This window comes from Paecilomyces variotii, assembly GCF_004022145.1.
Source record: "Paecilomyces variotii strain CBS 101075 chromosome Unknown C8Q69scaffold_4, whole genome shotgun sequence".
Classification (NCBI taxonomy): Eukaryota; Fungi; Ascomycota; class Eurotiomycetes; order Eurotiales; family Thermoascaceae; genus Paecilomyces; species Paecilomyces variotii.
This window is the reverse complement of record NW_021167143.1, coordinates 1,882,842-1,908,952: the sequence shown is the minus strand read 5'-3', so window position 1 is coordinate 1,908,952 and position 26,111 is coordinate 1,882,842. Positions and strand designations below refer to the sequence as shown.

Below are 26,111 nucleotides of genomic sequence, written 5' to 3'. Positions count from 1 at the left end.
ATACAACTTCTGATACACGGATGCCGATCGGCAGTTACTCACGTGACCATCACTGACGTCGCTCTGGAAGCAACCGCGGCACTGCTTCACATGCCGAGGAGTCTCCCGGTCGGACTTGGATGGGCTGCCCGCATTTTTGGGGTCATCATCATCCCTCAATGATCTTTCAGAGCCAGTTACTGTTCATGACGGCACAGCTGGTGTAGACCTATTTAACCTATAGTTTATCTATGCACGCGCAGCGCCTGGCTGAGATCCCTTTTACCGCTGACTAGCATCTCGGCCAGGTTGCGGCCGCAGAACGGCGCCATGGATGCCATCATGGTAGCGATGCCCGACGTGTTAACACAAGCTTCAGACTCTGACATCTACTATAGGAACGATTAAATTCCATTGTCCTCGATCCGGACCTCGCTCCCTTTTTGGCTATCATCAAAGGCGCTCGAAATGGCGCGGTGTACGGTGCTAAAGTGCGGTTTCCGCACGCACTGGTGTAAGGAACCTTGGAAGAGAATGTGATGGCTGCAGTCAGAATATTGATAATTCTGATACTCTGTGTTTAGGATGATATTCCTATTCAGATCGGGGACGTAAGTATATCCTGTGCATTCTGCATTCTGCAGTCGGTCAGTTGTTAATTGAATACTGCATTTAGAATCCGAGAAAAGACTAAGCTCGTCCTGAAAGCCACTCGGCTACATGCTCGCAACCTAGCGACCTTTGCTATCGTATATAAGGCAACACTGGTAGTTCTGAGGATGTTGAGCCCTACGGCGTCCCGAAAAGAGGGTCGATATGATACCTTTATGGCCGGATTGTTGGGAGGATATGTCGTCTTTGGCCGAAACCCGGGCAGCGTGAGCCAACAGGTGCGCATACACACGTCTATGGGATGCCTTCTCCAAATATTTGATCTTGCCATGACTGATAACATATTCTTAGATTGTAATCTACGTGTTTGCGCGAGTGATGCTTGCTCTTGCTAAGATCGCCATCCAACCTAACGTCCACCCTCTCTCTCATCTGATCACGCCAGATACCCGAGAAAAGATGACAAATAACGCCTGGCCAGTTTTCGCAAGCTTTACGTGGGCCTTTGTCATGTATATCTTCCGCTGGTACCCCGACACATTGGCCTCGAGCTTGCGAAGCAGTATGAAGTACATGTACGTACCATTTATCTTCTTCTTTTTTGCCTTCCGCTATACTTTACTGACAAATATTACCAGTTATGCGGATTCTGATCATTGGGACTCATTCCGTAACCTCTTGATTCACAATAAATAATTGAGGGCATAGAGGATCATCCACAGGCGTTTAGAGGGTCGGTTCATGTTTTATGATTTGCAACTCTATTCATAGTTCCTATACCTATCTTGTGCGAGGCATTCTTTCCAACATTTTCTATCTTTAAACCTGTCTCCCTCGTCAGCTGTGACCGGTTCAAGCCACAGATACCTGGGTTTTTTTTTTTCATTAGGGATGTGCAGAGTCTGAGTGCGACATGTATAGCTAGCATCACACAGTGAACGAAATGCAGTCTTACGTCATGGATATATGAGTCAGTGGGCAGTTTTGATGTTTACGTCGATAGATGAGTACCGTATTTGAAGATGAGCTAACATATAGATTACTTGTGATCAATCTCCTGGATGATCCTGTCTGTCATTGACTAAGAGATATTGTTCTACATAGCAAGACACGAGAGAGCCAGTCCTACATGATTTCAGTCCTGTGTCAATCTAACTGGTCTTTTCGATCACTTAATAGCTGTCAAACATTGGCATATCGATTCGATATTTGTTAGAAAAAACCTCATCTAAAAACTCAAGCCCGTCTTAGACGCAACCCCCAGATAACCGCAGCGGTAGTTAACACCAGACCGGTACCCACAGTAGACCACGTAATTGCAGAGTACGCACGATCTTTCTGAGCCTTCTCATGCTCTTCCTTCTTCGCCAGAAAATCAGCATCCCTATCTGGCAACGGCACGAACTCCAACCACGGAGCAGCGAGGGCCCATTCCAATATTGGTTGACTGAGCTGTTTGGCCGAATTCCGCGGCATGATGTATCGAGCATAGAACTTCAGGAACCAACTAGCTTGACTTTCAAGGCGTGTGGTGTAGATCGACATGTTCCGGGCAATTTCTGTGCGCGGTCGATGAGCGCTTTCGAATTCTTCGAAGAGCGAAGTCAGATCTTGTGATGTTGGGCGAGGGTTTTGTTTCAGCAATGAAACAAGTCGGTTTGTCAAATGTGCAACGGCTTCGAAGGCCATGTTACCTCCAAGACCGGCATTTACAGTGAACTGTTAAAGTTCCTAGTTAGCAATGGGCTGAAGTTCTCATGAACTGTGATTCTGCAATGGAAGGAATAACGAAGAGGACGTGCCTTATGTACAGAATCACCGATTAAGAGGACTCTCCCATCGTTCCATTTCTTGACAATACCATCTTCCATCGGGACTAGAGTCGCCTTAATTCGAGAGTCCCACAACTCCCGGATAGGGTGTCCTGGCACAATTAAGAGTCCACCGCGCTCATCAATGAGTGCTTGGGCATCCTCCTGGGTATAGTGAAGGCGGTGGACATAGTCATATTCTGTCCGTTTGATCTTATTGATTAAGAACCAGAATACACGATCTGGTCTTGTCTTGATGACGATTGCTGAGTGATTGTCGCCGTGGGTCAGATAGACAGTATGTCCATCTGCCAACCAAGATGCGGTGGGTTCGTGATGGGAGACACCGAAGATGATTTGAAACTCAGTCACGAAAGCTGGTTTGGTTTGGATCAGCGACTTGGAGAGATACAAGGTGAGTTCATTATTCGGAGATACCGTACTATTATTGGTTTCCCTGCTGAGAGGCTCCTTGGTTTCTCTAGTATGCTTAGACATCAGTGTTCTGATGTGACTATGTATACCGTCTGCTCCGACGAGAATATCTCCCCGACAGGATACACCCGCGCTGGTGGTTACAACAACGCCGTCGGCATCTTGGTCGTATTTAATCACGGCTGCGTGGCTATGGATTTTTGACTGATTCTGGATGCGATTGTAGATGGCCTTGAGAAGTATTCTCCGTTCGAGGAATACGATGGGCCAATGGAACCTGTATCTGTGTCAGATAGCTCTTTAGAACAACATAGAGGCATTTTTGAGAGTATATATGAAGCAATGAGATAATTTTGAGCTTCGCAGTCATTGGAATCTGCTGCCCAAAATACACAGAATGGAACGGTACCAGAGTAGAAACTAATATAAGGTCATACGTACTCATCCTGTAGCACTCGATGAAAATCAGAGTCAAGAATCACATGTCCAGTTTTACCATCAACTCGATAACACCTCTCCATATCAGTCACGAGTGGCTCGATATCTGCCCAGACACCGAGCTGATCCAGGATTCGAACAGTAGGTCCATGGATGGCGATCGATGCACCGAGATCAGTATCGATGTCACCTTTCTCGAATACCTCGTAGTCGATACCAGCGCGTTCAAGAGCAAGCGCCAAGGTGAGCCCGGAAACACCACCACCAGCTATAAGGACTTTAAAATGTGGCGTTGCCGTTGACATCCTCGTGTACTGTATATATATTGATTATGTGGTTTATGGAAAGGTAACTAGGTACCTGCTTATCCTCGATTAATGGGATGTAGCATAACCACGAAGCAAATTTGGAGATTATTTTAGCTAAATCGTGATCAGATGTTGTTGTGTGTCTGAGGTCAGATCAGTCTCTGCAGTCTGACATGTCCACTGCACTACAATCTACCTATTGTATCTCCCTGTCGCAATCATAGCGCCCGATTCGTCATTTTTAGGCGTCCTGCGCGTCTGTCAACTAGTCTTTTGTCTGCTTCTTTTTACCAGTGGTGTAGTTTGTATTATGGAAATTATTGCCCTCTATTTAGTCTATTATTATATCTTTGTGGGAATATACCTTGTGGTTTATAGAGAAAACTGGAACATTTTCGGCCGGCTTAGTTTTGGCGTGACTTATCCTCTGGTAAATTTCTGATTGTCCAGGTAATTTTGTCTCGAAAATCAAGAAAAGCAGTCGCTATTGCTAGTTCTTGGTCCAAAATTTGCGATCCCTGAATTCTGTTAATATGAACACATAATATTTGTTCTCCCGATTTCAATGATCATGTAGTAAGTATTGCTGCTCCCGCCATCGGTAACTAAATGCTGCGGAATAAGCCGCCTTTCGGGTGGATACTTTCACTTAACCAACGTGGTAGACAGATGTTTAACTCGTGGACATCGAGGATAGGTAAAGTCAGGGACGGACTTACTAACGTTGATTCTGCATCTTATGGTTTAACTATCCTGCTTGTCTGGAAACATATCATCAGGGCTCAACCTCAAAATTCAACATTGTTGGTGTACAGACAGCACATACTGTATAGTCGACTCAATGCCAGCGTCAAAGTCTCTATCTGCCATCGCGAAGGCCGGCTTTGCCAATGCATCTTCCTACGATAAACATCGCCCCTCATACCCCGCAGAGGCGGTCGATAAGCTGCTCGCGGCCCTTCATCTGGCGGGCAATGCAGGTGCAAAGGTGGTAGATCTCGCGGCTGGAACGGGGAAGTTCACCGAGGTTCTTGCGGCGCGACCGGAGGCATTCGATATCCTGGCTGTCGAGCCACACGACGAGATGCGCGCAGAGCTGGAGAGGAAGTCTCTTCCTGGAGTAAGGGTGGTAAATGGAACGGCGACTTCTATTCCAGTTCCGTCTAAGAACGTTGACGGGCTCATCGCGGCTCAGGTATGCATCTCAGAACCAACCAAAATAGGAAGTAAAAAAAAATCTACTCTAGTGATACTGATATAATTAATATTTAGGCGTGGCATTGGTGAGTATATTTCCATCCAGTATGACTATGTCGATCGAATCTCCTCGATTGACGCTTCCTGCAGGTTCTCCAACCGGGACTCTCTAGAGGAAATTCACCGCGTCTTGAAGCCTGGCGGATATTTCGGCGTTATCTGGAATATTGAAGATTGTAAGCTGCGCAGCCTTGACTCAAAGAAGTACGTATTCAGATGTTGACTTTCTTCTGAGATAACTCGCCCAGAGAATGGACACCCCGAACAGAGGGCGAAGCTAAGATGAAAGACATCATCTGGAGACACGATGACAACCAGCCTCGATTCAGACATAGTGCGTGGAGAAAGGTCCTGGAAGATAAGGAGCAAAAGCCTATTCTCTTTTCTCAGCCTTTGCAAGAGATCTCTGTACCTTTCACAAAATTCTTGTCGCCCAGTGCGGTTTGGGATCGATTCCACACGCTCAGTCAGATCGCAATTCTGCAGGGAAAGGAACTAGAAGTAAGTTGTAAATTCACGGAATTCTATTTCGATATTCCGGTACTTTGTTGGTCGTCCGTTGTTGTACTGATGCATCTGTTTACAGGACACCAAAGCAGAGGTCGCTGAGATATTGAAGAGTGATGGTGTGGAAAAGAACGAGAATGGCGAAGTCGCTCTACACGGTCATACCTACTTTGCTTGGACTCGTGCTTTGCCTACGGAGTCAGAATAAGGATACAGTCAACTGACATCATATGGCGCACATCTATACTGCTGTATGTGGTGTTATAACCGTTGATGTAAAGTTATGCACATTTAAGCTGATAAAGCGTTGAGCATGTCTCGCCTCGCTTTGGTATTTGACGAGTCGACGGTTGAAGTTATGGCTATCTAATTTGCAGGTCAATAGCCGGAGAACTAGAAGCATAAAATGTTGATGTTGATCAGAGATGACGTTTGAAAGATCATGTGAAGGCATACGATCCGGCTGCTCTTCTGAGGTACCTAGTTAAGCTGAACAAATTCGATGCTTTCACGTGTACTCGTATAGCTTCCGGAACATTCTGTTATATATTTTCTATCGTCACTATAGCTATCTCAAGGTATCTATAGCTCGCATAATAATAATAATTCCCCGGGACGAAACCCCGAGCATCTGATATGATATTTCCCGATCGGGTAGGCGCGACCGCGATCGTTTCTTTCGCCGATCAACTCCGGGAGCTTTACTTGCAAGACATCATCACCTCTCCACTCTCCGGAGGGAGATCAATCCCCTCCTTTCCTCTTCCTTCTCCATCATCTGTCGCTCTCTCAATTGCTCGCCTCGTATTATTGTCGTGATTGCCTGGACGTGGCGCCCCTGAAAAGTGGAGGAGGCTCCCCTGCGCATTGACAGCTCCGACGAAACCCCCGCGCGTATCCGGCCCTGTCGCTCGTTGGCGATAACTGAGGCTCCCTCTTCGGGCATCCGCTGTGACTCTATACCCTCATTGCTGAACAGAAGGCGATTGCGGTCGCTGTCGTAGCGCGAACGCTTGCTTGAATGTGTTGCGGTGCTGGAAAGTCAGAACACTCGGCAACGGAGCCTTCCGACTGTTGAACACCACGCGGACCCGGACGAGCTGAGCGGGAGCTGTCTGGAGGAAAGCCGGTCATAAGGAAAGAGAGGGGACATCCTTAGGAATCGTGGTCGTGTGCATGGAACAGCGAAGGTATAATGGCGTGGTACTCGATTCTCCCGCCGTATCTCACTACGTTTGAAACCTGGGTTGTGAGGATCTTTGTATGTCTTCTTCTAGCTGCTCTATCGCTGCCACCTGCGGGAATTTTTGGTGGCATTCTACTTGAAGAACATATACTAACCTTATTCTGTGTATGTAGTTCGTACTCGGCCTACTGACTATAGGCCCCTGGGCTTTCTTGATAGTCTTTGATTTCCTACTTTATATCTGGCGGCTGGCAACGTACAAGATACCCGTTATTGGAGGCCGGGCACGAGGCAGAGAGAAGCCCCGCGCCCCGAGTCTGAGCGAGCGACCAAGTGGGCACCGGCGAGCGTTCAGTCTTCGCGGAGTGGAACGTGAAAGCAGTGGTTATGGTTCCCGTCCTGGATCACGGCCTGTATCACGGCCCGGGTCCAGTCATAATGACAAAGCAATGGAAGCAGAAAGATTTACGAACGGGGATGCAGATTTGAGAAGGAGGTATCCAAAGGACAGCAGTGGGTGATCGAGGGACGCGCTCTCTCCTGATTTGAGGGCATCGTTACCATAACCACCTCGGAAGCCATCAGGTCCCGTATGCCGCTTCCCGTGGATGATTCTGCCCTGCGGAAATCAACTCCGGGGTTCCATACGGGGCGGTTTAATTATCTCGACAAGCCGATTGCTGGACTAACCGGCATGTCTACATTTGTTATGCAATAGAAAGTCCTACGAGACGACCGTGCCGCAGAATATCAATAATCATTTAATGCCTTTTATCTCTCATATTCAGCTGGGATCGTCGACTGTGATCGTCTGGCAACGTCAAGGCTGTGTCTGTCATCCGGTGGGCCAATTGGACATCAGTTACTCATGTCTTGTAACTTGTCGAGGCTTGCTTCATGTGACGGAGTTCCGCGAGCAATTCAGCTTGGGACTCTCTTAGAGCATTGTATGTTTTTGCTCTCCAAATCTTGTTCATTGCGTTTACGATGTTTGACGGCTTCGCATCCTGCAATATACTCGCGTGACTCACTATGCACCATAACCTTACGATGAACGTACTTGGTATACTTTGCGAGCTGACGACTCTATTCTTTTGTGGCCGAGGCTACACTGTGAATAGAGTTTCCATTTCTGAACAGCGACATGTGAGGCTGCGCTGATCCCTCGTGAGCAAGCAAACATCCTCGCTTAGGAATAGAATCCTGGGGTGAGATTCTCAGCCGCGTCGAAGCCATATGCGGTTCTGGACTCTGTTGCCCAGTTGATTGTGGCTATAATATTCCTGTCCAACCTGCCCAGTGCAGCCCAAAGGGCGCAAGTCAATTCGCGTAAGGCGTTTGTTGAACAGCCCTGGAGTAAATGAGACAATGCCTACTGGCTTCTTTTTCCTGCAGCTTCCCGGTCTTCGCCACTTAGCGTTTCCAGGTGCTCCAGCGGACTGGCAAACTGGGATGAAACAGGGTGCTCCTTGTTACTTTCTGTTTCACGACATCTCGTGGTGAGTTGTTATTGCCAGGACTTACAAGTCAGGAGACCGCATAAGACGACGCATCCTTCATGGACTTGATGCCATCTGAAGTCGGAATTATCGGCTATACATCGTTCATTTCACATATTAACTGCCCTTGGATTCACCTTTGTCGCTTCTCAAAACTTGAGAGATTGAGAGTCTTATACGGTATGCATTCTGGAGAAGAGCGCTTTAGGAACATGCCGAGGGGCCCTTTTACTAGGTCTCCTGAGGATAGGGGCATGTCACCCCACGATATCGGCGCTGCATTCGAGGGAGCACGGTTTGGCCTTCATGCGGATTATTTCAGTGACAATCCCCGATTCACCACGCCAGGCCAGATGCCGCCTCGTTCTCCATTTCCCGCCGGCAGTGGTCGGTTCGAAGAGATGGGAGGAGGATATAACCACGAAATGAGTCTTAATGAGACGGTTCGCAAAACCAATTTGGCCGTGGCACTCGCGAACCATTACGCCAGCCACCAGAAGTACTCGCAGATCCATCCTATGATGTGTTCAGATGGGCGGTTCCCGCCGGACTTCCAAGTGCCGAAAACGCTAGAATCGATGAGGTTACTTGATAGTATGTCTTTCTCAGCATTACCTTTGCGGCTTTTCGTAGTGTGATTTGATATGATGAGCTAACAGCCTCACAGACACCCAACTCGATCGCATTCTCCTATCCTACCATCTCCCCTTGAGCGTCAGGGAGATTCTGACTTTCCGCGGAGCCAGTCCTCGAGATGTACCTCCGTCGCGAATCAAGCACGCCAAATTGCAAATATTGCTGGAACATCTTGGAGCGCATCGGTTAATGGCGCATGAGATGAGCAGACACTGGATTCGAGAAATTTAGACAGCTGCGAATGTGAACTATCCAAATGTGCTGTTGAGTTGTCATCTTTATGTTTCCACGGTCGCATATTGTCTATGCCTATTCCGCTCTGAATACTATTATTCTGCTAGCTTACTATGTTTTTATTTTCTTATTTTGCCTCATGATAGCGTTGGTTTTTTTCTTCTATCTTCAACCAGCGGATCCCTCTCCCTGTCTCTTCCTTCAGTTGTGAGCAAGAGAATCGTTAAACATATTACTGCCAATGCATACATATTCGTATTATATTGCTTCTGGTATGGTTATTGTAATGGTATACATTTTATATACATCATTCTGCAACACAGCAACAAAGATTCTTCGACTCCCACGTGGCTGATCTTAAGCTCTTGTGACAAACAAGCATCGGCTTACGGCGATCTCCGCAGGCTACTTCCACTGACTGATGGCAAGCAATGTCTATTGAGGCTGTCTGGAGCATCCAGTCTTTGTGTGACAGTGTAAACCTCTAATGATTGTGTGGTAATGTCTTGTGGGCGGTACTACTCGGTCTCTGGAATCGGCATATGGTCAGTATTCTGCTGCATAGTTTGCACGAGAAATCGATCCCAGCACAGAAAGTACTGCTATCATTCCTTACGAATGTCGAACAAAGATCTTATCATAATTGCGTTTAATTGATTCTCTTAAGCTCAGGAAATGAGGATATGAAGGCAATAATATAACGCCGTCTAACGAGGCCTGTAGGTATTATCGAGATGTGTTCTCGCGGGTTAGATACTCCTCTGATTCTTGGTTTTTCCATGTCTTGACACCGTTATTTTTTGCTACCTATATCGGTTCAATATTACTGCTATACTGAACAGTAAATCTAATACAGATTATTCGGTGGAAATACAGAAATGGTCTTCTTTAGTGGATTACATGGAATAAGAACCATATTATGGGTGAAAATATACATTATGATAATCAGCTTAACAATGATAATCAATTGATCTCAATTGTGGAGCCCATATAGTCTCACAACGAGCCGTACTGTCCGCATTTCTTTGTTGTTCTTTCTTTGTTCTATACAGGTCACTCAGAGGTTACGCAGGTTGAGAAATTCGTAGACATCTAGAAAATGGTACTATAAAAGTGCCCATGCACACACCCATTCAGTCCTTCTTCTCGCTACTACAGTATACATAATCCATTACAAAGTCCTAGTTAATCATGAAGACTCTGACCAGTTCCGCTGCGATTGTCTTGGCATCCAGCCTGGCTATCCAGGTCCTTTCCCTATCCCCGTCTCCAGTCCTCGATGCTCGCGAGCCTGATATATCTTATGGCCCTCAACCATGCCACCCAGATCCGTATGTGTCTGATAAGCCTTTCAGGACTGCGCAACTACCTAAGTTTGGCGATAAATGAGATTAATCTAACTGGCTTTTATCAGGGTAAATGAAATGGCATGCATTTGCAGTGACGGTACTGATTCGTTTCTTAATACCTGAAACCAGGTACACTTCACGTTATACTGTACACACGCTGACCCTTTAACGTCTTATCTCTCTCCAGGAACTTGCTGGGAAGCCACGAACAACGAAAACATTTGCGATCCCACTTCGGAAGTCCAGTTTCCACTGTGTCCTACGGTATTGTGCTCTCAGTCCAAGGCTGCATTTTGCGAACACTGGTTACTAACTTAGGTAACTAGCGGGACGAAATCGTGGATATTTAGGGAATTTTTACCTAGCGTTCTGGCGAAGTGAACTCTATGATAGCGATGTGCGAGATAGAGAAACTGAGTAGGTAGATAGGGTACCTATTCGAGAGTTTGGCTTCCAACGTAGGTAGTTTTTCCTAGCGGGTCAATTATAACGTATTTGTCAGGTGTAAGCCACTTTAGATGTTCTTGATAGTTGTTAGAAACATGAAGGTCTTGATCTTACGGGTAGGCAATGATAGTTCCGGCTTTATAATAATAATCTATCCTCCAGTTATCTTATCAACGGCGATATGTCCCCTCTAACGGCGGAGAAACCAACCTATCACAAACAAGGAATGTTAAAAGTCCGGCGGCACCGTCAACCACACAATTAAATGTCCGAACGTTCACTCGAAACCTCACAGCCGATTTCTTCTTTTCTCTTATCTCTATCCTTGTTAGATTCATCGTGACCCGTCTCACTTTTGCTTGCACCGGGTTATCTTTTATTATATAGAGATATTCGATTCTGTTGTTCTTGTTCCTTTCTATACTCCTAAAGAACGGGTTTCCCCGTACTTAAGATAAGACAATGATCGACATGTCAAACCTCCGCGACGTGGCCGATAAGAACCTCGAGATGTACGTACCATGGAATCAAATCCGGGGTGTTATATCGCGACAAGATGTGGGGGATTTTCTCCGGACGAAACTCGAGGAGGTGAAGATCACGCCGAAGATGCTATTTATCCTTGTGACCGTAGGGTTGTTTGTATGGAATTTGAAGAGGAGAGCTGTATGTGATGTGATGGCTTCTTTCCTGGTTTTATTCCTTTTTTTTTTTCCCTTTGAAGTTTGGTTTATTGATTTTGGAGTTACTTCATGCTTTTTTTTTCGTGGTCCTTACGTTCAGCTAGCGGTCTTGATTTATTTATGAGCCATTTCTAACAACCCCCCAGAGAGAAGCGCGAGAAGCAGCGAAGTTAAATAGAGATCTCCCTGCATCGACCTTCCCACCAATCGAACCTCTCGAGGACTTTAACTGGGAAATGACAGAACCTCTGAAATTCCGTCCCTTTAAACCAAAGTACCATCTCACAATGGGTATGAGGACGCTCCTTGATTTAAAATCACATAACCATGTATGTGTTTATGTATGTAGTATGTACATGCTAATTGGGGACATTCTAGGCCTCCAGACCCTTGATCCAGCAGACCTCATCCCCATGGACAAAACCTACAAGGAACGTCTTGCACTACGACGCTCCCTCTTGAAGGAATATCACGAAACCGTCGTCGCGGTCAATGATGATTCGGATCCGCGCACGCGCGCTGCTGTTAATGAGCTGTATACTTATCTCATGGGAACGTATCTACCAGGTCGTTATCCGACGATGTTCAAGCTGCATCGGACAGAATTTGAGGCTGGAAAAGCAGTTATGGTTCAGAATCTCGTCACGGGAGAACTCTGGCCTGTGGAAGTGGGAAAGAGTACCCCGACTATTACGGCTTTGGAGACGTTAATCAAGACTGTTGATGAGGACTTTTTGATTCTTCTCCCGGAGAAATCTTCTTCCTCCGAAAAAAAGAAGAAGAAGAAGAAAGACGGAGAAGGAGAAGGAGAAGGAGAAGAAGAAGGAGAAGAAGAAGCAACGAAATACATCCTCGAAGCGTACGCGACCTGCTACCCAGCCGGATTCAACACGCGCAAGAAACTCGGCCATCGGCTCGCAACCATCCATGACCCGGTTCCCGGATACAAAGAAAAACTCGAACGAAGCATGGATCGATTCTTCGATAAGCTCGAAGTCGGAAAATACGTACGACGCGTCAATTGGAGCGTCACCACGGACGCGGAACTTTTCTCAGCCTTCGGGAACAAAATCCACGGTGGAGCGGACGATGAATCAACAACAACGCCTTTGAGAATGGAGGAATTGGATCTCGATCAGACTTTTGTTCGGTGTGAGCGTCAGACATTACATCGTCTTCCGTGGTCGAGGGCTCTGGTATTTGCGTTTCATACATATCGGTATCCGATTCGAGATATTAAGGACGAGGGACTAGGTGAGGATTTGGCGCGGGCTATTGATGGGTTGAAGGAGGGGAGCGTACCGCAGATGCATTTCTATAAGCGTGGTGCTGTATGGGGAGAGGCTGTAAAGGCGTATTTGAGGAGTTAAGAGGAAGACCGAGATCGCTAGCAAAAGGGTTAGCTTTTCACTATATTCGAAGTCAATTCTAAAGTTCATATAAAGTACTGTTTATTTTGAATGTTGTGAAAGGGAAGGCGGTACTTATCTTATCAGTTTGCATGTAAAGGATCTAGATCCTACTGATCTAGTAGCTTCTATCCTCTAATTAAGATATCCAAAAAACCTGCTGCAAACGGATGATATGACAGATCGTTTCTTCGTGCACTAACAGATATCAACCGCTTTCATTCAGATTATGTCTACTTCTCTATGGGAGAATATTTCGAGCTTCCATGGAATGAAGATATTGATTGATATGTGCGGAAAGGTGAAGAGAGATGAGATGAATTGGTATCATGATATTTGAATAGCCAGGAAGGCACGGCCTAAGGGATAGCAATCTAGCTTCTTCCACCTTCATCATTTATTGCATCGAGGACTCTGCCTGCGGTATCAATTCGCTTCTATCTGATTTTAATCAAGTATGGACTATTTTTCCCCCCATTGATTTCCCACCGTGCTGCTCTGACACGGTTTGAGAACCAAGTCACCATATAGGCACATTCCTATCCTCTATCTCAATCTCTCCATGACTTTGATCAGATCAGCCGTAACACCCATAGCGGTGACATCTCCACCGGCTCCTGCACCCTGCACGATAAGGGGATTGGCGCCATATCGCTTCGTGTAGAAGCTGATGATGTTGTCACTGCCCTTCAATCCTGCAATGGCGCTGTCTTTGTCAAACTGCTGCAGTCCAACGCGGACCTCCTTCTTGCCAACATCGATGCTGCCAACGTAGCGAACGACTTTGCCTGCCTTTTCTGCCGACTCCTTGAGCGAGGCCATCTGGCCATCGAACTCGGGCAGACGGGTCATGAATTGCGTAATGCCCTCGGGGGTGCTGGGCAGAGAGGCCAATTCAGCGGGGATGAGCGATTCGATAGGGAAAGAGTCCGGTGCCTGCACCTCCAGGCCAGCGATACGGGCCAGAATGGTCAGCTTGCGCGCGACGTCCATGCCGTTGAGGTCATCGCGGGGGTCGGGTTCCGTGTAGCCCAGCTCCTTGGCCTGGGCGACGACAGCGCTCCAGGACGCGGACGCACCGCTGCTCGAGACGGGCGCAAAGGTGTTGAACAGGAAAGACAGGGTGCCGGAGAAGACACCCTCGATGCGAGTCACTTCATCGCCGGTCGCGACGAGATCCCGCAGAGTCGAAATGACGGGGAGACCAGCCCCGACCGTGCTCTCGTGGTAGACAAGCGCCTTTCCCTCAGCCGCAGCGGCGAATATATCCTTCCACAGAGACAGATCCGACGAGAAACCTTTCTTGTTGGGCGTGACAATAGAGATACCTGCACGGAGGAAGACCGGATAAGCGCTCGCGAGAGCGGGGTCGGAGGTGTTGTCGACGAGGATAGAGCGTCCTGGAGCAGCGGAGAGATAAGATGCGATCTCCTGTGGCGAAAGAGACCCAGACTTGGTCAAGGAAGGCGTCGACGAAGCAGTCTGCCAGTCTGCAGCCGGGATAGCAGGGGAGTATGACGGCGCTGGGGAGAGGAGCGTCTGCGTCGAGCGGGCGAGCAGGACGAGCGATGGAGCATTGGGCAGACGGGCCAGCTGGCTGAGAAAGGCGGCTCCAACACCACCAACGCCTGGAAATCAAGACAATAGAGAAAAAAAAAGTCAGCCGTAGTTCTTCGGGAGTTGACTATCATCTCTGCCGAAAGATTTGTGCCATGTGTGGTTCTGAAGCGTGGTGGGACATACCAATGACTCCGAGATAGAGAGGGGTAGCCGACATGATGATCCGATAAGAGACTTTTCCAGAAAACCGAACGAACAAAGTCAATTGAAATCAGAAAGTCAAGCAGGAAATGAACCAGAAATCGAGAACCAGCCGACTGGGTACGGACCTCGTGCGAGAGACTTTCAACGGTGAAGCGGAAAAGAAAGAGGGGAAGAGTGGACGTTGTAAGAACGTCCCAAGTCCTCGTTGTTGGCGGGGCTGCGAAGATCGGAGCCAACTCTAAGTAAAAATCTACTTAAGCACGACGCAAGGGAGAATAATATTAATCTTAATCCTGCGGATGCTAGATCCCAATTCTAACTTAATCAGTACCGGGAGAAGACAGTTCGGTTCAACGCGCACGTTGTGATCCAGTCTGCTGGGTCCTCGGAGATCTTCTGTCGAGCCAGGAAGATCCTGTTCCCTGTGGAGAGAGATAACGCTCTTATTACCAATTCCGGCGATTTCTCAGGAACGAGATGACAGGATGCAACGCTGGACCGCAGTTTGTGATCCGCAGTACATCCGGACGACGACGGGAAAATACTTGGTGGATACACCACGATAAACCATACTTTGGAACGTTACAAAGTATCTTCTGGCACAATCGACACTGTCATAAAAACATGCAACTCTATTACTAAATATGTACCGGATTCTATCATGTGCAGACCCATCTATGGAAATTCAAACCCCGATTACGCCAGAAGACAACGTTAGACCATATGTACATGTACAAACACAGCAGAAAGCCCGCTCTATGCGGTGATGAACTCATAGAATTTGTGCGCCAGGTGCTTGCTCGGCAACTCCACCAACCGATAAAACAGCTCGGCCAACGGGATGGTGACAACCAGACAGGTGATCAAGGCGACCATGTTGGAGCCACCGAAAGAGATGTGGTGCTTGGTATACAGAGATTCGAACACGCGGATGCCGACAATGTACATCATGTTCGACTGGACGAGGAAGTAGCCTGGAAGAAAGCAGTCAGCAAGATTACTCACAACCGGATTGCATAGCAAAAGATAACTTACTGAGAGAGCGCTTTCCAAGAGCGACGAGGAAGCCATTGGAGAAGATCCGCTGAAGGATATCGTAGCTTTCCAAGAACAGGAAGATGCCGATGACCATCAGATACGCATCGTCACGGGCCTGCGTGTGGCGTGTCGCGTACTGAAAGTTGAGCGATGCGGTGTAGTAGGGATCGGTATGAACCAGCCATTCCTTGTCGAAAAGGTCCGGCCGGTAGGCCACCCAGAGGTATTGCATGAGAAGACCACCGATCAGACACAAACCGGCTGGCACGAAGACGGGGATACAGATCCGGCTGCCATCAGCGCGGGTCCAGACTGGAATACCGCGTTGAGCGCGCTCCTTGAAGTTCATGTTCATCACCATATCGGCCAGGATCAGACCAGAGATGGTGAACCATGCCCAAGACTGACACCACCAGGCGCACAGGACGAAGACGAAGGCGCCCTGGACTCTCCACTTGTTGCGCGTGTACGGGATGATGAGCATGGTCATGTAGACAGTGTAGCTCTGCATGTACACAGCACAGATAACCCACAGGGTACCAGTGGGGAACGCCGTGCTGGCCGCTTGGATGTTGTAGTCACGAGTAGTCCAGAACATGTTGAATACGGAGTTGAAGTAGGCAAATGCGTTGGGGATCACATATGGCACGGCTGTCGTATGGTTGGAGGTCCGCGTCTTGAAGTCGGCGATGTACTCAGTGCCACCAATGGCAAAAGCCAGAGTCGCAATGGCCACGGACACAGCAACTGGGAACCAAAGGGTGATACCACGACACATCATCGACATGGCAGCCCGCTCCGCCTTTGGATTCCTGATAAACGGAATGGCAATTGAGCGCGCGGAGAGAAAGATGATCGCACCATACAGGAAGTATTCGTTCCAGAAGAGGACCGAAAAGATCTTGCGGACTATCTGGTACGAAAAGGGACCATTGGGATCCGCAGAAACGTACACAGTAGTAGGAGCAAAGGTACGGAGGAATGTCCACAGAAACGTCTCGATCACCAAGATGCCGCGGAAACCCAACAGATAGGGCTGCTCATACTCCGTGGGCGAGCCCATCTTGAGCTTGGGGGCACTGTTGACGATCTCTGCGAACCCCATGTTTGGCAGAAACGGTAAAAGGGCAACGAGATCCAAACAGTCCAAGAAGAGATCCTCAGGCAGATGAGGAGGAGTTCCCAAGCCGACTGCAGACAAATACAGCAACAGAAAGCAAGAAGAGACGTGTGATCTGTTGAGAGGAAAGAGAAGTTGGGGATGCTTTCACATTTCAATGACACCTGCGCTGATAGCATAAGTAAATGGCTAATGCGGGAAAGCAAAAAAAGACCCAGGAAAACTACTACCTCTCCGAACCAGACCGATTAGCCTCTCACGTACGAGTCCAGAACCATTGGAGAGATCTCGGGGTCCTCAAAGAGGGGACAGCAGAACGGATGGTGGGCTTACGGTACAGTTCCGTGTCCGAATAAGACCCAGATAGAGAGAGAGAGAGAGAGACGGCGGTAACCATATCATGGTAAGAAGCTAATTCCAGCTCCGGGGTTGTGATGCAGGCACTGTCTGCTTCGCTTCTGCATTAGATAGACTGGAGCAGGTAATGCATCGCTCGGACGCTAGAAACCAACTGGGACGATACGGGCGATGGTACTGTACCATGAACCCGGTCGATAGCCCAATATTTGGGGTTGTAGATCTGAGCGTAGTCCATGGACCAAGTAGGAAGTTCTCGACCGTGCTCTAGCGGATCTCCGTTCAGCTCGTGGCCCAGGTGCAAGAGCTTCCATGGCGACAGAATACGGCGTTTCACCGACTCGATCCGCAGCAAAATGCTCTTGAGCAGAAAGCTTAGACACGCCCCTCTTTGGATGTCGATCCGATAAGCATTTTAGACTTCACGATGGAGCTGTAGTGCTGTACTAAACGGCAACTGGTATAGAGTCGTACGTTACCCTCTAGCGTCATTTTAGGGTCCATGGATAGTTCATTTCTGGATGCTGGATGTTAGATTCCGCGCGCCACGGAACGGAAAGGGGATTCAGACCGCACTCTTGGCATCTTCTCGCGCCTTGGCAGCTCTGGACTTCTCCATTCGCTTTTTAGCCTTGGAGTTGGACCTGAAACGACCTGAACCAGAGGAAGCTCCCGTGCCAAATCAGGGTCTCGTCGAGCGCCCCCGAAGCCACCCGGTGGCCTTTCCCGCCATTCTGTCTCTTGACGGATGGTGCTTCTGATGGCCAAAGATGTGATTCAAAGGCTAAGCACGTCGATCTCTCTCGGCTATGTAACCCACCTAGCAACGCGGCCCTGTCCCACGCGGTGATCCGGGCCCTGCAGTAGACGATGTGACCAGTGGGCTTCCACCAAGGTCCGAATGCTTCTTTACTCTCCTTTCTTTCTTCTTCATCTTTTCTTTTTTAGGAGTGCGCTGATTTGCTGCGTCGGTCCCCTTATCACATGCGAGGAAGAAACCAATTCACTGGTTAGATAATAGAAAGCTTGGTGTGAAGATCCAAGTCGGAAGAAAACAGGCATTGCCAAGCATTTTCTCGCTACCAAAAATGAAGAATCATCTATATCCCACTCTATATCCCACTTTTGCTAACCCAAAAAGAACCGGGATAAATGTAATGTGTACAGCCCAAAAAGTCCAAAAAAAACCAAAACTCCTCATACGTAACCAAATCTCATTTGCTCCACCGACCAGCCCGTGCCGGCTAACTTCTCGGGGTCGGGTTCCACTTGACGTATTTGCTGACCTGGCGTGCGTGGCCAAATAGACCCATTACCGCTGTCAGGATAAGCTGGGCCGGGTAGGTCAAAGTGAAGACGATGATATGCCACCACCGCACAAACTCGGATCGTGTGTGGAAGGTGATCCAGAGAGTAACAACGTAGGAAATGCAACTGCAGGCGCACATTAGCCGTCCGAACTTCGGATAGGAACATGCAGAAGGACGCTAGCAAGAGACTTACCTGAACATAAAGAGCCACCATGCAACAGGGTACATGAAGAACACCAGTTTAAAGAGGTCTTCGCCCGACTGAGGCCATCGCATGATAACGATCGCAGCCACCAGGCACAGATACTGTGTAACTAAGTAGTAACTGGATTCTCGAATGTAGAGCAGCGAGAGCAAGCCAAACCGGTGGGTAAGCGTGCGCTTCCGGCCCTCCGGAGATCGAGTCCAGACCTTATGGATATGTCTTACGCTGGCCTGCAGCCAGCCCTGACTCCATCGAAGTCTCTGCTTCCAGAAAGCTGGCCATGTAGTCGGGGCCAGTTCGAATGAGACGACGTTCAGATCATGGATGACCTTGGCACCGACACCAAAGGCTCGTAGGGCCGAATCGATATCCTCGGTCAACATGGTCTCGTCCATCTTCAGGTGCCGGAGGAGAGACGTTCGCCAGAAACCGTTGGAACCGCAGAACAGACCAAACCCGAACATGGTAGAGCGTCCGGGGTGAGAGACGGCATAGATCTTGTCAAACTCGACCGAGATCATGGCAGTCAAGAGGGTGTCGTCTGAGTTGAAGATAACACAGCGGCCCTGGACGATATCGACTTGATCATCGCGCTGGAAGTTCTCCACTGCCCATCGCGGATTGTACGGGTGCGGGTAATGATCACAGTCAAAGATGGCCGTCACGTCCGCATCATTTTCAAGAGAACAGTAGTAGTTGATGTTATCGGCCTTCGACTTAGACTTGGGCACCTTGATAACTCGCAGTTCTGGGTGCTTCAACATCATGGCGCGCATCTCAGTCTCAAGAGGCTCAATGGGGGTTGGCGTGTTGTAGAGAACGACAATGCGGAGCTTATCGCGCGGGTAAACGATCTCCTGCAACAGATAGTTGATGCGGTCGAGGATGATATCTTGTTCGTTGGGCAGGTAGGCGACAATGCATAGGTCGAGGTTCTTCATTTCCGCGTCCGGGGTCGGAAAGGTCCAGTGGTTCTTTTCGACTTTGGCCGCGGCCACCTTGGCTTCGTGGTATTTGCCCACACTGAACATGGCTTCGACAACGGTAGAAGCGGCGATGTAAGTGTTGGTCATCAGGTAGACGAACCAGAAGACCTTCATGACCCCCGACGACGCAACCATGTAGATGCAGATGGAAAAGGCGAAATAACAAAACACGAGCACGAATGGAGTCCAGTCTTGAATTCCATCTGATGCCGTCTTGATCGTCCAGGAGAGGCTACTGACCATCTTGGACATGCTGGAGCGCAGCTGCCTTGGCCGCGACTGGCGCTGGTACGCACCGTCAAAGAGGTCCTCCTCAGAGCCGTTCGCCATGGGTGCGGTCGACATCTTGCAGGATGATGTTCCGTCAAGACTGGACTGCTGTGGTTGATGGGAAAACCGAGGAGAACTTCGATCAAATGTGCTGGCGCAAGCGCACCTTTGAATGAACCCAGCGCTGTCCAGAAAGGAAAGACAAGCCCGGTCGTCGGCCGAGGCGCCTGCAAACTTTCTCGGAATCCATCAGAGCAGGGAACCCGATAAGGATAACTTAGTTGCGTATCTCGTCGATACCCTGCTGGATCTTTGGGCTCACGTCTCCAGCTCGGAGCCTAGAGTTGGGTTGTAAAGCGCTAGCGGGCCTCTACTACCCTAGTATCTACTATCTAGCATCCGCCGATCTCCCGGAGAGTCGGTCGGCGACTAACGGATTGGATTGTACTTACTCGTAGAGTCGTAGACGGTAGTAGATACGTCGCGACTAGTTAGTTAGTCTGGCTCCCATACGTCGTGGGTACCCGAGTACGTGCTGTCGTAGTAGTAGGTACTCATGGGTTATGGTTGATCGCCCGAGATCAATTACCGAGAGAAAAAAATTCAATTCCATTTGCATTGTAGGGACAGCAGGATCCCGTCCGAAGGGACTGACTGACGTAGCGGGCGCCAGAATGTTGTCCGAGATCCAGAAAATCATAATACTGGTAGTCAGGTACCAGAGACTCGGCATTCAAGGTTTACCCTTTCTTACCCTCGTGGCTCAGTAGCGTGGCGTTCTGCTGGGGTCGGAGTCCCTTGACCGGTTCGCAGATGTCGGCGCCACTTCAGATAGATCCGCGCTTTGACGATGGATGATGCTGGTGGAGAGATCCCCAGTGATCGACAGCCTGCAGAATTTTAAGTTACATCTCGGTCCCGACTAGCAGGATATCACTTCCCGTGCCTGACAGCGTCCCCTGGTAACAACTGCGCTTCTCCCGCATTCACTGGCACGAGACCGCCAACGGCGCCTGCGCTGCTTACTGATGTGCCTGTCGCCCGGCTGATGCGCTGCATCCTCAGTTGCACGCGTTGCCGATCTGTATCGAAAACGACTCAGAGTGCCATGATCACGCCTTTTCTTTCTTTCTTTCGTTCGTTCGTCCGTTCGTTTCATTTATGCGGAATATCGGTCAGCCTGTGGGATGGTTGCTTTTCCGTGGGATCAGTGTCAGACGATGAGCTATTTTCTTTAGGGTGTCCGTCAACCAAGATTATCGCTCTGAGGGAAGCTTTTCTTCGGCCATCTTCGCCATGAAGCATTACCTATTCTGCTCAGTAACCTTCAGATAAGCTTCAAGGCGAGCAGGTTTTTAGTGTCAAGTCCTCAAGGTCATGGCTGAAGCTAAAAAAAGGCCGAATAATTTGGCCGGACCGCAGCTGTATAAGAGAGCGCCACAAGATATCCATACTCGGTGCTTCAATACCGTCACAAAACACGGTGGGTCAAGCGGAGGACCTAGCTGGGGGTCCTTGCAAAAGTAGTATACTTTTCAGTCGACTCATGGTTCTGCTGACAGAATCGTTATGGTCACATCGTCAGGGCTGAGTAGCATTGAGACGGAAATCTCATCAAGGGCGTGGACCGTTTGTTGGATGATAGGCCTGCAGGCCCCATGTCAGATACTATCTCGGTAATATCGAGTCTATCAGACCGCATCCATCCGTAGCCTTATCGAGCTTTTCCTCTAGGTGGGTGGGAATCCGAACCAGAACGATTCGAGACCGACACCGGGAGGACATCGTCGGAAGTAGAACCAAGATTCAGCCCAGAGACGTATCTAGTGTCGTCCACGGGCGGATCAGCAGTGCTGCTGGGGCCCCACGGGCGATAATAATTGATAAGTTCAGGACTGGACTGCACCAGAAGCAAGCTTGGTCGAAGGTCGTTTTCTTAAGACCCAGGAGCCGCCATCGTCCTCCTGTTCTTCAGCGCCTTTCTGCCAGGGACCTTGTCCGTACCTGCATAATCCTTTGTACTTCTCAAGCCAGACAGAATGGCGTCTCTCTGGTCGTGGGTGTTGGTGTTGTTGGTCTCTGTCTGCCGTGCTCAGGAGTTGACGACCCGGGAGGTTTCCAGCTGCACGTGCGGCTTCTATGATGAAGACGCCGACCTCCTCTTCACAGACAGCACCATTGTATACTTCAACGAAACCAATGGTGTCCCTGACGACCTGGTCATCGAGTCATTCGAGCACAGGTATGATCTAGGCTGGAACACCGTTTACCGTCAGGGAGCCAAGGTGGACAATGTCAACATCGTCAACGACACCACCGCGCGCAACCTCACCAGCCTGGAGCTCGCCATTGACCCCTCAGACAAGGAGCACTTGGTCAATGGCGCGAGTATCCGCACCAAACGTCAAGACATCTTTTTCGGGTCTTTCCGGTCTTCTATGCGTGCCCCGCGGTCCTGGCACAGGGGATCTGCTCTATCGATGCTGCTCTATCACAACGAAACTGAGCGATGGAACATCGACGTGATGAACACCGACAACAGCAGCCAGGCCTGGGTCTCCATGCTTGCCAATGGTGTCTTCCCTGATATCTGGCTGGGAAAGAATTTCACCGATCTCATCCATGCTGGAGAGGATCCGTGGTACTACCTCGAATATCGCGTGGACTGGACCAGAGACAACATCAGTTACTACATCGACGGCCAGCTCCAAAAGACGTACACGAAGAAGGAAAACGGAACTTTACCAAGCACACCGGCACCGTTGAAATGGCAGCACTGGTCAACGGGAAACAAATATAGCTGCCAGGGCCCTCCAACCCAGCGCTCTCAGGCAAACATCGGCTGGACTCGTATCTTCTACAACTCGTCGTTGGCGACAGACAAGACACGAAAGGATTTCGATGCACGATGCACACGTACTGCAGCCTGTCCCATGAGCGACAACGCTCTTCGAGGCTCCACGGCCTATGATCTCGATGCCACGAAACCCTGGAAGCAGGCCCAACCCAAGTGGACGATTCCCTGGGTTCCTCTTGCGATTGACATTGCTTTCCTTTCTGTCTTTACAATCTTACTCGTCAAGACATTGTGGCGGAGAGCCTCCTGGGACTCCCTCTATGAATTCCTTGGCCTTAAGGAAAGGAAGGAGACTGCGGGCTCCTCTGCGGCCTCAGACAGAAGCGAGAGCGACGCTCAGTCAACTGACGACGGCGCGACTCTCGCAAACACTGATACTGGCAGTCCTCTTGCGAGCAGACATAACCTTCCAAATGTGTCTTCTTACGCTAGCCTGTCACCACCGCCGGCGTACTCTGTTCCTCAAACCCCGGCACCTCAATATCAAACCCCAGTAGTATCCCCACGGCCATCGCGAACCAACTCAGCTGACGATCTGACGATCCAGCCAATTTATCCGGCAGATGCGCAGGCAAGCTCTCTCATCTCACGAACCCAGGGACGCCGTGCAGGGACCAGTAAAACTCCTAGATCCATCAAGGAAGATGTGGAATACCATGGTAGTCCCAGCAGCAGCACCCTGGTGCATCCTTCGATGGAATTGAGCGCACCCCCTACCCCAGGATTTTTCTCTGCAGATGTGCCTCAACAGAGGCAGGATCCCCAGGCTCCTGCGGCGACCGAACGCAAGACTCCTGCAGTCAAAGCATCTCCGGCTGCAGGAGCTGCTCTGCCCCGTCAGCGCATTGACTACTTGGCTGGTTTCATCTCTATGAGTGCGCTTCTGGTCACGGTGAACCATTTTTGTTTGACCTTCTTCGCATCCGTCCTGGAGCCTGGACTGGACCACCATTATTCCAGTGAGTTGTGGGCGAGAAAGACTATCGCAACCTACTTCCTAGATCCTCTCTGGATCGGGCCGTTCCTCATGATTTCCACCCGCTTCCTCATCTCCAATTATCTTCGTACAGGCAACCTGGGAAACATGGCCCAGAAAATTGTTTCTCGTCCGTTCCGTCTTCTCACTCCGGTCGCATCAATTGCTCTTCTCGAGTACTTCCTCATGGATTCGGGAGCCGTGAACTGGCTCGAATACCTCCCTTCTGTTACGTGGTCACAGTGGCCGTACGTTACGCTTGTGCAGAACCCTGGTGTGTTCATCAGTGAGATCGTTGAGCTCGCCTTCCTGATTCCAAATGCCGCTCCCCAGATCACCAACAACTACTGTACCGGAGTGCTCTGGACCATCCCCGTCCAATTGCAGGGCGCCTGGCAAACTCTGATTGGTCTGATCATGGTCAAGCAATGCAAGACGCCTTGGAAGCGGATGGCTTTCTACGCCTTCTGCATCGCTAACCACTGGTACGGTCTTTCGTGGGGCAGCTACTACTACGCCGGAGTGCTTCTTGCAGACCTTGACCTTACCTTCAAGTACAAGAAGTGGCTGCATGCTCGCCCGTTCGTCTACTACCCTATCCTGTGGTTCCTCATCGCGGTCACTCTGGGCGGCTTCACTCTCGACCTGATTCCCCAGTACACCGGTGTCCAGTATGCCGAAAAGGAATATGGGTGGCATCCCGACACGACGACTGGTCTCGCCATCGTACAGGCTGGACGCAGCCTCTACCCGGACTACTACATTCCTCGACTGAATGCTTTGATCACCACGGTCAGCATGCAAACCATCGTGGAAATTTCCCCTGTGGTTCAAAGAGTGCTCTCGGTCAAGGTTCTGCAGTGGGTCTTCCCTCACATCTTCACTATCTATCTGATTCACGGTTTCATCATGTGGTCTGCTGGTTCGTGGGCTATGGTGACACTCTTCTCCTATGGCCTACCTTACTGGTTGTGCGTCCTTCTGACGGCAATCATCTGCTATGGCATGATCTTTGCCGTTCTCCCTATCTTGACGCCGCCCATCGAGCTGCTCGGTAAGAATTTCACTCTGACGGTGTGGGAGCACGCCAGCCAGGAGCCGGCACCGAGAAAGCCCACCACGTATCCTTTTGGCAGGCAACTGCTGAACCGTGATGTGGATGCTGCCCGGGCCGATACACCAGACACGATAGATGAGAAGAAGGGCAAAGGTCCCGATGGCAAGGCCACGATATCAGAGACGATCTCAGAGGTCTGAAATTTTACAACATATTTCATTGTATGTACATTTCTGTGTTATTGGATTGGTTTCTCCATATTTTATATCGGAGTATGGAGTCGTATCTCCGGGCATGTACATGATTTCCCTATACATAGACTTGATGGATTTATGGATTGATCGTGACACGTCAACATACATGAAGTACATACATTATAGAATTCAATACTGCATCGAACACTTTTCACACTTCAGTCAGTCTCTTCCACACACACACACACACACACACACTACAGTAAGAATAGGCAATCCTTTACGATTGCCTTCGGAGAAGATAATCGAACACCGTCCCTGTAGTAACAGCCGTAGTATCTTAGCATAACACATCAAAACTCAAGAGTACTCTAGACTCTCGTAGTAGTAGTAAACGACTAGCGTAATTCCAAGAAGGTCGGCCTAATCCATCTCGGCCACGATCCGGACTCTTGGCTTGTTTCTTGCCTTGGCCCCCCCTTTTTTTTCTGTTTAAGCTTACCGTCTTCCCCATCAGAAGTGCTAAGGCCGCTACTGGGTCTCACTCGTCACCTCGTGGGCTTTTGAGTTTGCGTTTAACCTCTACACTAGTAACTAAAACTTTTACTGTAAATGTACCTGTATAAAAACTATACCACAGCCACGACGCCACAATTCGAGTGAGCCACTTGTCCTCAGCCACGGATACACTAACCACATCCGGAAATGTACGGCCACACTTCATGTGATCTCAGATCTTGGCGGGGAATAATCATTAATCATCATGATTACACTTTCTTAGAACAACGCCGTCCCTTGAACTTGTTTAACGGCTCCTTCGGCGGTCCTCGGGGACCAAGAAGTTTAAAAAAAAAAAAAAAGAGCTGAAAGTTTAGAACGACTATTGAATTGGAGCTCAGATGCTAATCTGCATCTTGCATGGACGATCTTAGTAGTAGCTTCTTTTTTTTCTTTTCCATCGATTTTCGCTCCCGGTATCACTGTACCGGTCCACTACCCATAGTTAGAGCAGTTGGATACGCCATACGTAAGATTTATAGTCAGAAGAAGAAAAAAATCACGACGACCCGGTTCTCAGAGTTCTGAAACTGGTGGGGGTCCTGGGATCGTCTTCTCTCAATCTGTGGGTCTCTAGAACTTGAGACAGAGAAGCTTTGACAAGTAACTAACTATTCTATGGATTGGTC

At 49.2% G+C, this 26,111-nt stretch overlaps 11 protein-coding genes across 11 annotated transcripts; 7 read left to right on the top strand and 4 right to left on the bottom strand.

The window, feature by feature from the left end:
- Window positions 1-309: 309 nt before the first annotated feature.
- On the top strand, window positions 310-1,287 carry C8Q69DRAFT_486431 (Tim17/Tim22/Tim23/Pmp24 family-domain-containing protein; the record flags this gene model as incomplete). Its single annotated transcript, XM_028631903.1, has 6 exons — window positions 310-324; window positions 378-493; window positions 564-590; window positions 656-869; window positions 943-1,166; window positions 1,230-1,287. The coding sequence occupies 6 exons, from the start codon at window positions 310-312 to the stop codon at window positions 1,285-1,287; spliced, it is 654 nt and encodes a 217-aa protein (XP_028486160.1).
- A 347-nt stretch (window positions 1,288-1,634) lies between these two features.
- Window positions 1,635-3,743, bottom strand: C8Q69DRAFT_249457 (hypothetical protein). Its single transcript, XM_028626570.1, has 4 exons — window positions 3,279-3,743; window positions 2,846-3,120; window positions 2,394-2,779; window positions 1,635-2,310 (listed from the first exon to the last, which is right to left on the bottom strand). The coding sequence occupies exons 1-4, from the start codon at window positions 3,578-3,580 to the stop codon at window positions 1,828-1,830; spliced, it is 1,446 nt and encodes a 481-aa protein (XP_028486159.1). The 5' UTR covers window positions 3,581-3,743; the 3' UTR covers window positions 1,635-1,827.
- Window positions 3,744-4,225: 482 nt separating this feature from the next.
- On the top strand, window positions 4,226-5,572 carry C8Q69DRAFT_249274 (S-adenosyl-L-methionine-dependent methyltransferase). The gene is made up of 5 exons (XM_028626568.1): window positions 4,226-4,778; window positions 4,856-4,866; window positions 4,931-5,016; window positions 5,076-5,341; window positions 5,427-5,572. Exons 1-5 carry the CDS (start codon window positions 4,425-4,427, stop codon window positions 5,553-5,555), a joined length of 846 nt encoding a protein of 281 aa, XP_028486158.1. The 5' UTR covers window positions 4,226-4,424; the 3' UTR covers window positions 5,556-5,572.
- Window positions 5,573-6,542: 970 nt separating this feature from the next.
- Window positions 6,543-7,290, top strand: C8Q69DRAFT_486429 (hypothetical protein; the record flags this gene model as incomplete). The annotated part of the gene is made up of 3 exons (XM_028631902.1): window positions 6,543-6,608; window positions 6,707-6,946; window positions 7,252-7,290. The coding sequence occupies 3 exons, from the start codon at window positions 6,543-6,545 to the stop codon at window positions 7,288-7,290; spliced, it is 345 nt and encodes a 114-aa protein (XP_028486157.1).
- Window positions 7,291-8,214: 924 nt separating this feature from the next.
- C8Q69DRAFT_401321 (hypothetical protein) lies at window positions 8,215-8,899 on the top strand (the record flags this gene model as incomplete). Its single annotated transcript, XM_028627919.1, has 2 exons — window positions 8,215-8,626; window positions 8,700-8,899. The coding sequence occupies 2 exons, from the start codon at window positions 8,215-8,217 to the stop codon at window positions 8,897-8,899; spliced, it is 612 nt and encodes a 203-aa protein (XP_028486156.1).
- Window positions 8,900-10,004: 1,105 nt separating this feature from the next.
- Window positions 10,005-10,796, top strand: C8Q69DRAFT_465544 (hypothetical protein). Its single transcript, XM_028630494.1, has 4 exons — window positions 10,005-10,233; window positions 10,317-10,348; window positions 10,439-10,515; window positions 10,578-10,796. The coding sequence occupies exons 1-4, from the start codon at window positions 10,094-10,096 to the stop codon at window positions 10,599-10,601; spliced, it is 273 nt and encodes a 90-aa protein (XP_028486155.1). The 5' UTR covers window positions 10,005-10,093; the 3' UTR covers window positions 10,602-10,796.
- Window positions 10,797-10,941: 145 nt separating this feature from the next.
- On the top strand, window positions 10,942-12,960 carry C8Q69DRAFT_491566 (hypothetical protein). The gene is made up of 3 exons (XM_028632149.1): window positions 10,942-11,364; window positions 11,528-11,672; window positions 11,760-12,960. The coding sequence occupies exons 1-3, from the start codon at window positions 11,161-11,163 to the stop codon at window positions 12,749-12,751; spliced, it is 1,341 nt and encodes a 446-aa protein (XP_028486154.1). The 5' UTR covers window positions 10,942-11,160; the 3' UTR covers window positions 12,752-12,960.
- A 91-nt stretch (window positions 12,961-13,051) lies between these two features.
- Window positions 13,052-14,799, bottom strand: C8Q69DRAFT_249172 (homoserine dehydrogenase). The gene is made up of 2 exons (XM_028626565.1): window positions 14,534-14,799; window positions 13,052-14,418 (listed from the first exon to the last, which is right to left on the bottom strand). The coding sequence occupies exons 1-2, from the start codon at window positions 14,565-14,567 to the stop codon at window positions 13,337-13,339; spliced, it is 1,116 nt and encodes a 371-aa protein (XP_028486153.1). The 5' UTR covers window positions 14,568-14,799; the 3' UTR covers window positions 13,052-13,336.
- A 454-nt stretch (window positions 14,800-15,253) lies between these two features.
- On the bottom strand, window positions 15,254-17,034 carry C8Q69DRAFT_249199 (hypothetical protein). Its single transcript, XM_028626566.1, has 3 exons — window positions 16,943-17,034; window positions 15,590-16,876; window positions 15,254-15,528 (listed from the first exon to the last, which is right to left on the bottom strand). Exons 2-3 carry the CDS (start codon window positions 16,695-16,697, stop codon window positions 15,311-15,313), a joined length of 1,326 nt encoding a protein of 441 aa, XP_028486152.1. The 5' UTR covers window positions 16,698-16,876; window positions 16,943-17,034; the 3' UTR covers window positions 15,254-15,310.
- A 1,071-nt stretch (window positions 17,035-18,105) lies between these two features.
- Window positions 18,106-20,304, bottom strand: C8Q69DRAFT_249236 (nucleotide-diphospho-sugar transferase). Its single transcript, XM_028626567.1, has 2 exons — window positions 18,573-20,304; window positions 18,106-18,503 (listed from the first exon to the last, which is right to left on the bottom strand). Exons 1-2 carry the CDS (start codon window positions 19,913-19,915, stop codon window positions 18,314-18,316), a joined length of 1,533 nt encoding a protein of 510 aa, XP_028486151.1. The 5' UTR covers window positions 19,916-20,304; the 3' UTR covers window positions 18,106-18,313.
- Window positions 20,305-21,733: 1,429 nt separating this feature from the next.
- C8Q69DRAFT_519993 (hypothetical protein) lies at window positions 21,734-25,142 on the top strand. The gene has a single exon (XM_028633482.1). The coding sequence runs from the start codon at window positions 21,880-21,882 to the stop codon at window positions 24,928-24,930; it is 3,051 nt and encodes a 1,016-aa protein (XP_028486150.1). The 5' UTR covers window positions 21,734-21,879; the 3' UTR covers window positions 24,931-25,142.
- The last annotated feature ends 969 nt before the right edge of the window (window positions 25,143-26,111 follow it).

Excerpts from the sequence above, each read along its gene's own strand:
- C8Q69DRAFT_249457 (XM_028626570.1), bottom strand. The coding sequence starts at position 3,580 with ATGTCAACGGCAACGCCACATTTTAAAGTCCTTATAGCTGGTGGTGGT. Across the intron at positions 2,780-2,845 it reads CAGCAGGGAAACCAATAATA|CTTTCGTGACTGAGTTTCAA; the intron begins GTACGGTATCTC and ends AAACCAAACCAG. Across the intron at positions 2,311-2,393 it reads TCGGTGATTCTGTACATAAG|TTCACTGTAAATGCCGGTCT; the intron begins GCACGTCCTCTT and ends GAACTTTAACAG.
- C8Q69DRAFT_249274 (XM_028626568.1), top strand. The coding sequence starts at position 4,425 with ATGCCAGCGTCAAAGTCTCTATCTGCCATCGCGAAGGCCGGCTTTGCC. Across the intron at positions 5,017-5,075 it reads TATCTGGAATATTGAAGATT|ATAACTCGCCCAGAGAATGG; the intron begins GTAAGCTGCGCA and ends CTTTCTTCTGAG. Across the intron at positions 5,342-5,426 it reads TGCAGGGAAAGGAACTAGAA|GACACCAAAGCAGAGGTCGC; the intron begins GTAAGTTGTAAA and ends ATCTGTTTACAG.
- C8Q69DRAFT_465544 (XM_028630494.1), top strand. The coding sequence starts at position 10,094 with ATGAAGACTCTGACCAGTTCCGCTGCGATTGTCTTGGCATCCAGCCTG. Across the intron at positions 10,234-10,316 it reads CAACCATGCCACCCAGATCC|GGTAAATGAAATGGCATGCA; the intron begins GTATGTGTCTGA and ends GGCTTTTATCAG. Across the intron at positions 10,349-10,438 it reads GGCATGCATTTGCAGTGACG|GAACTTGCTGGGAAGCCACG; the intron begins GTACTGATTCGT and ends ATCTCTCTCCAG.
- C8Q69DRAFT_491566 (XM_028632149.1), top strand. The coding sequence starts at position 11,161 with ATGATCGACATGTCAAACCTCCGCGACGTGGCCGATAAGAACCTCGAG. Across the intron at positions 11,365-11,527 it reads GGAATTTGAAGAGGAGAGCT|AGAGAAGCGCGAGAAGCAGC; the intron begins GTATGTGATGTG and ends ACAACCCCCCAG. Across the intron at positions 11,673-11,759 it reads AAAGTACCATCTCACAATGG|GCCTCCAGACCCTTGATCCA; the intron begins GTATGAGGACGC and ends GGGACATTCTAG.
- C8Q69DRAFT_249172 (XM_028626565.1), bottom strand. The coding sequence starts at position 14,567 with ATGTCGGCTACCCCTCTCTATCTCGGAGTCATTG. Across the intron at positions 14,419-14,533 it reads TCTCTATCTCGGAGTCATTG|GCGTTGGTGGTGTTGGAGCC; the intron begins GTATGTCCCACC and ends CTTGATTTCCAG.
- C8Q69DRAFT_249199 (XM_028626566.1), bottom strand. The coding sequence starts at position 16,697 with ATGGGGTTCGCAGAGATCGTCAACAGTGCCCCCAAGCTCAAGATGGGC. Across the intron at positions 15,529-15,589 it reads TCTTGGAAAGCGCTCTCTCA|GCTACTTCCTCGTCCAGTCG; the intron begins GTAAGTTATCTT and ends GCTTTCTTCCAG.
- C8Q69DRAFT_249236 (XM_028626567.1), bottom strand. The coding sequence starts at position 19,915 with ATGTCGACCGCACCCATGGCGAACGGCTCTGAGGAGGACCTCTTTGAC. Across the intron at positions 18,504-18,572 it reads TGGTGGCTCTTTATGTTCAG|TTGCATTTCCTACGTTGTTA; the intron begins GTAAGTCTCTTG and ends GTGCGCCTGCAG.
- C8Q69DRAFT_519993 (XM_028633482.1), top strand. The coding sequence starts at position 21,880 with ATGGCGTCTCTCTGGTCGTGGGTGTTGGTGTTGTTGGTCTCTGTCTGC.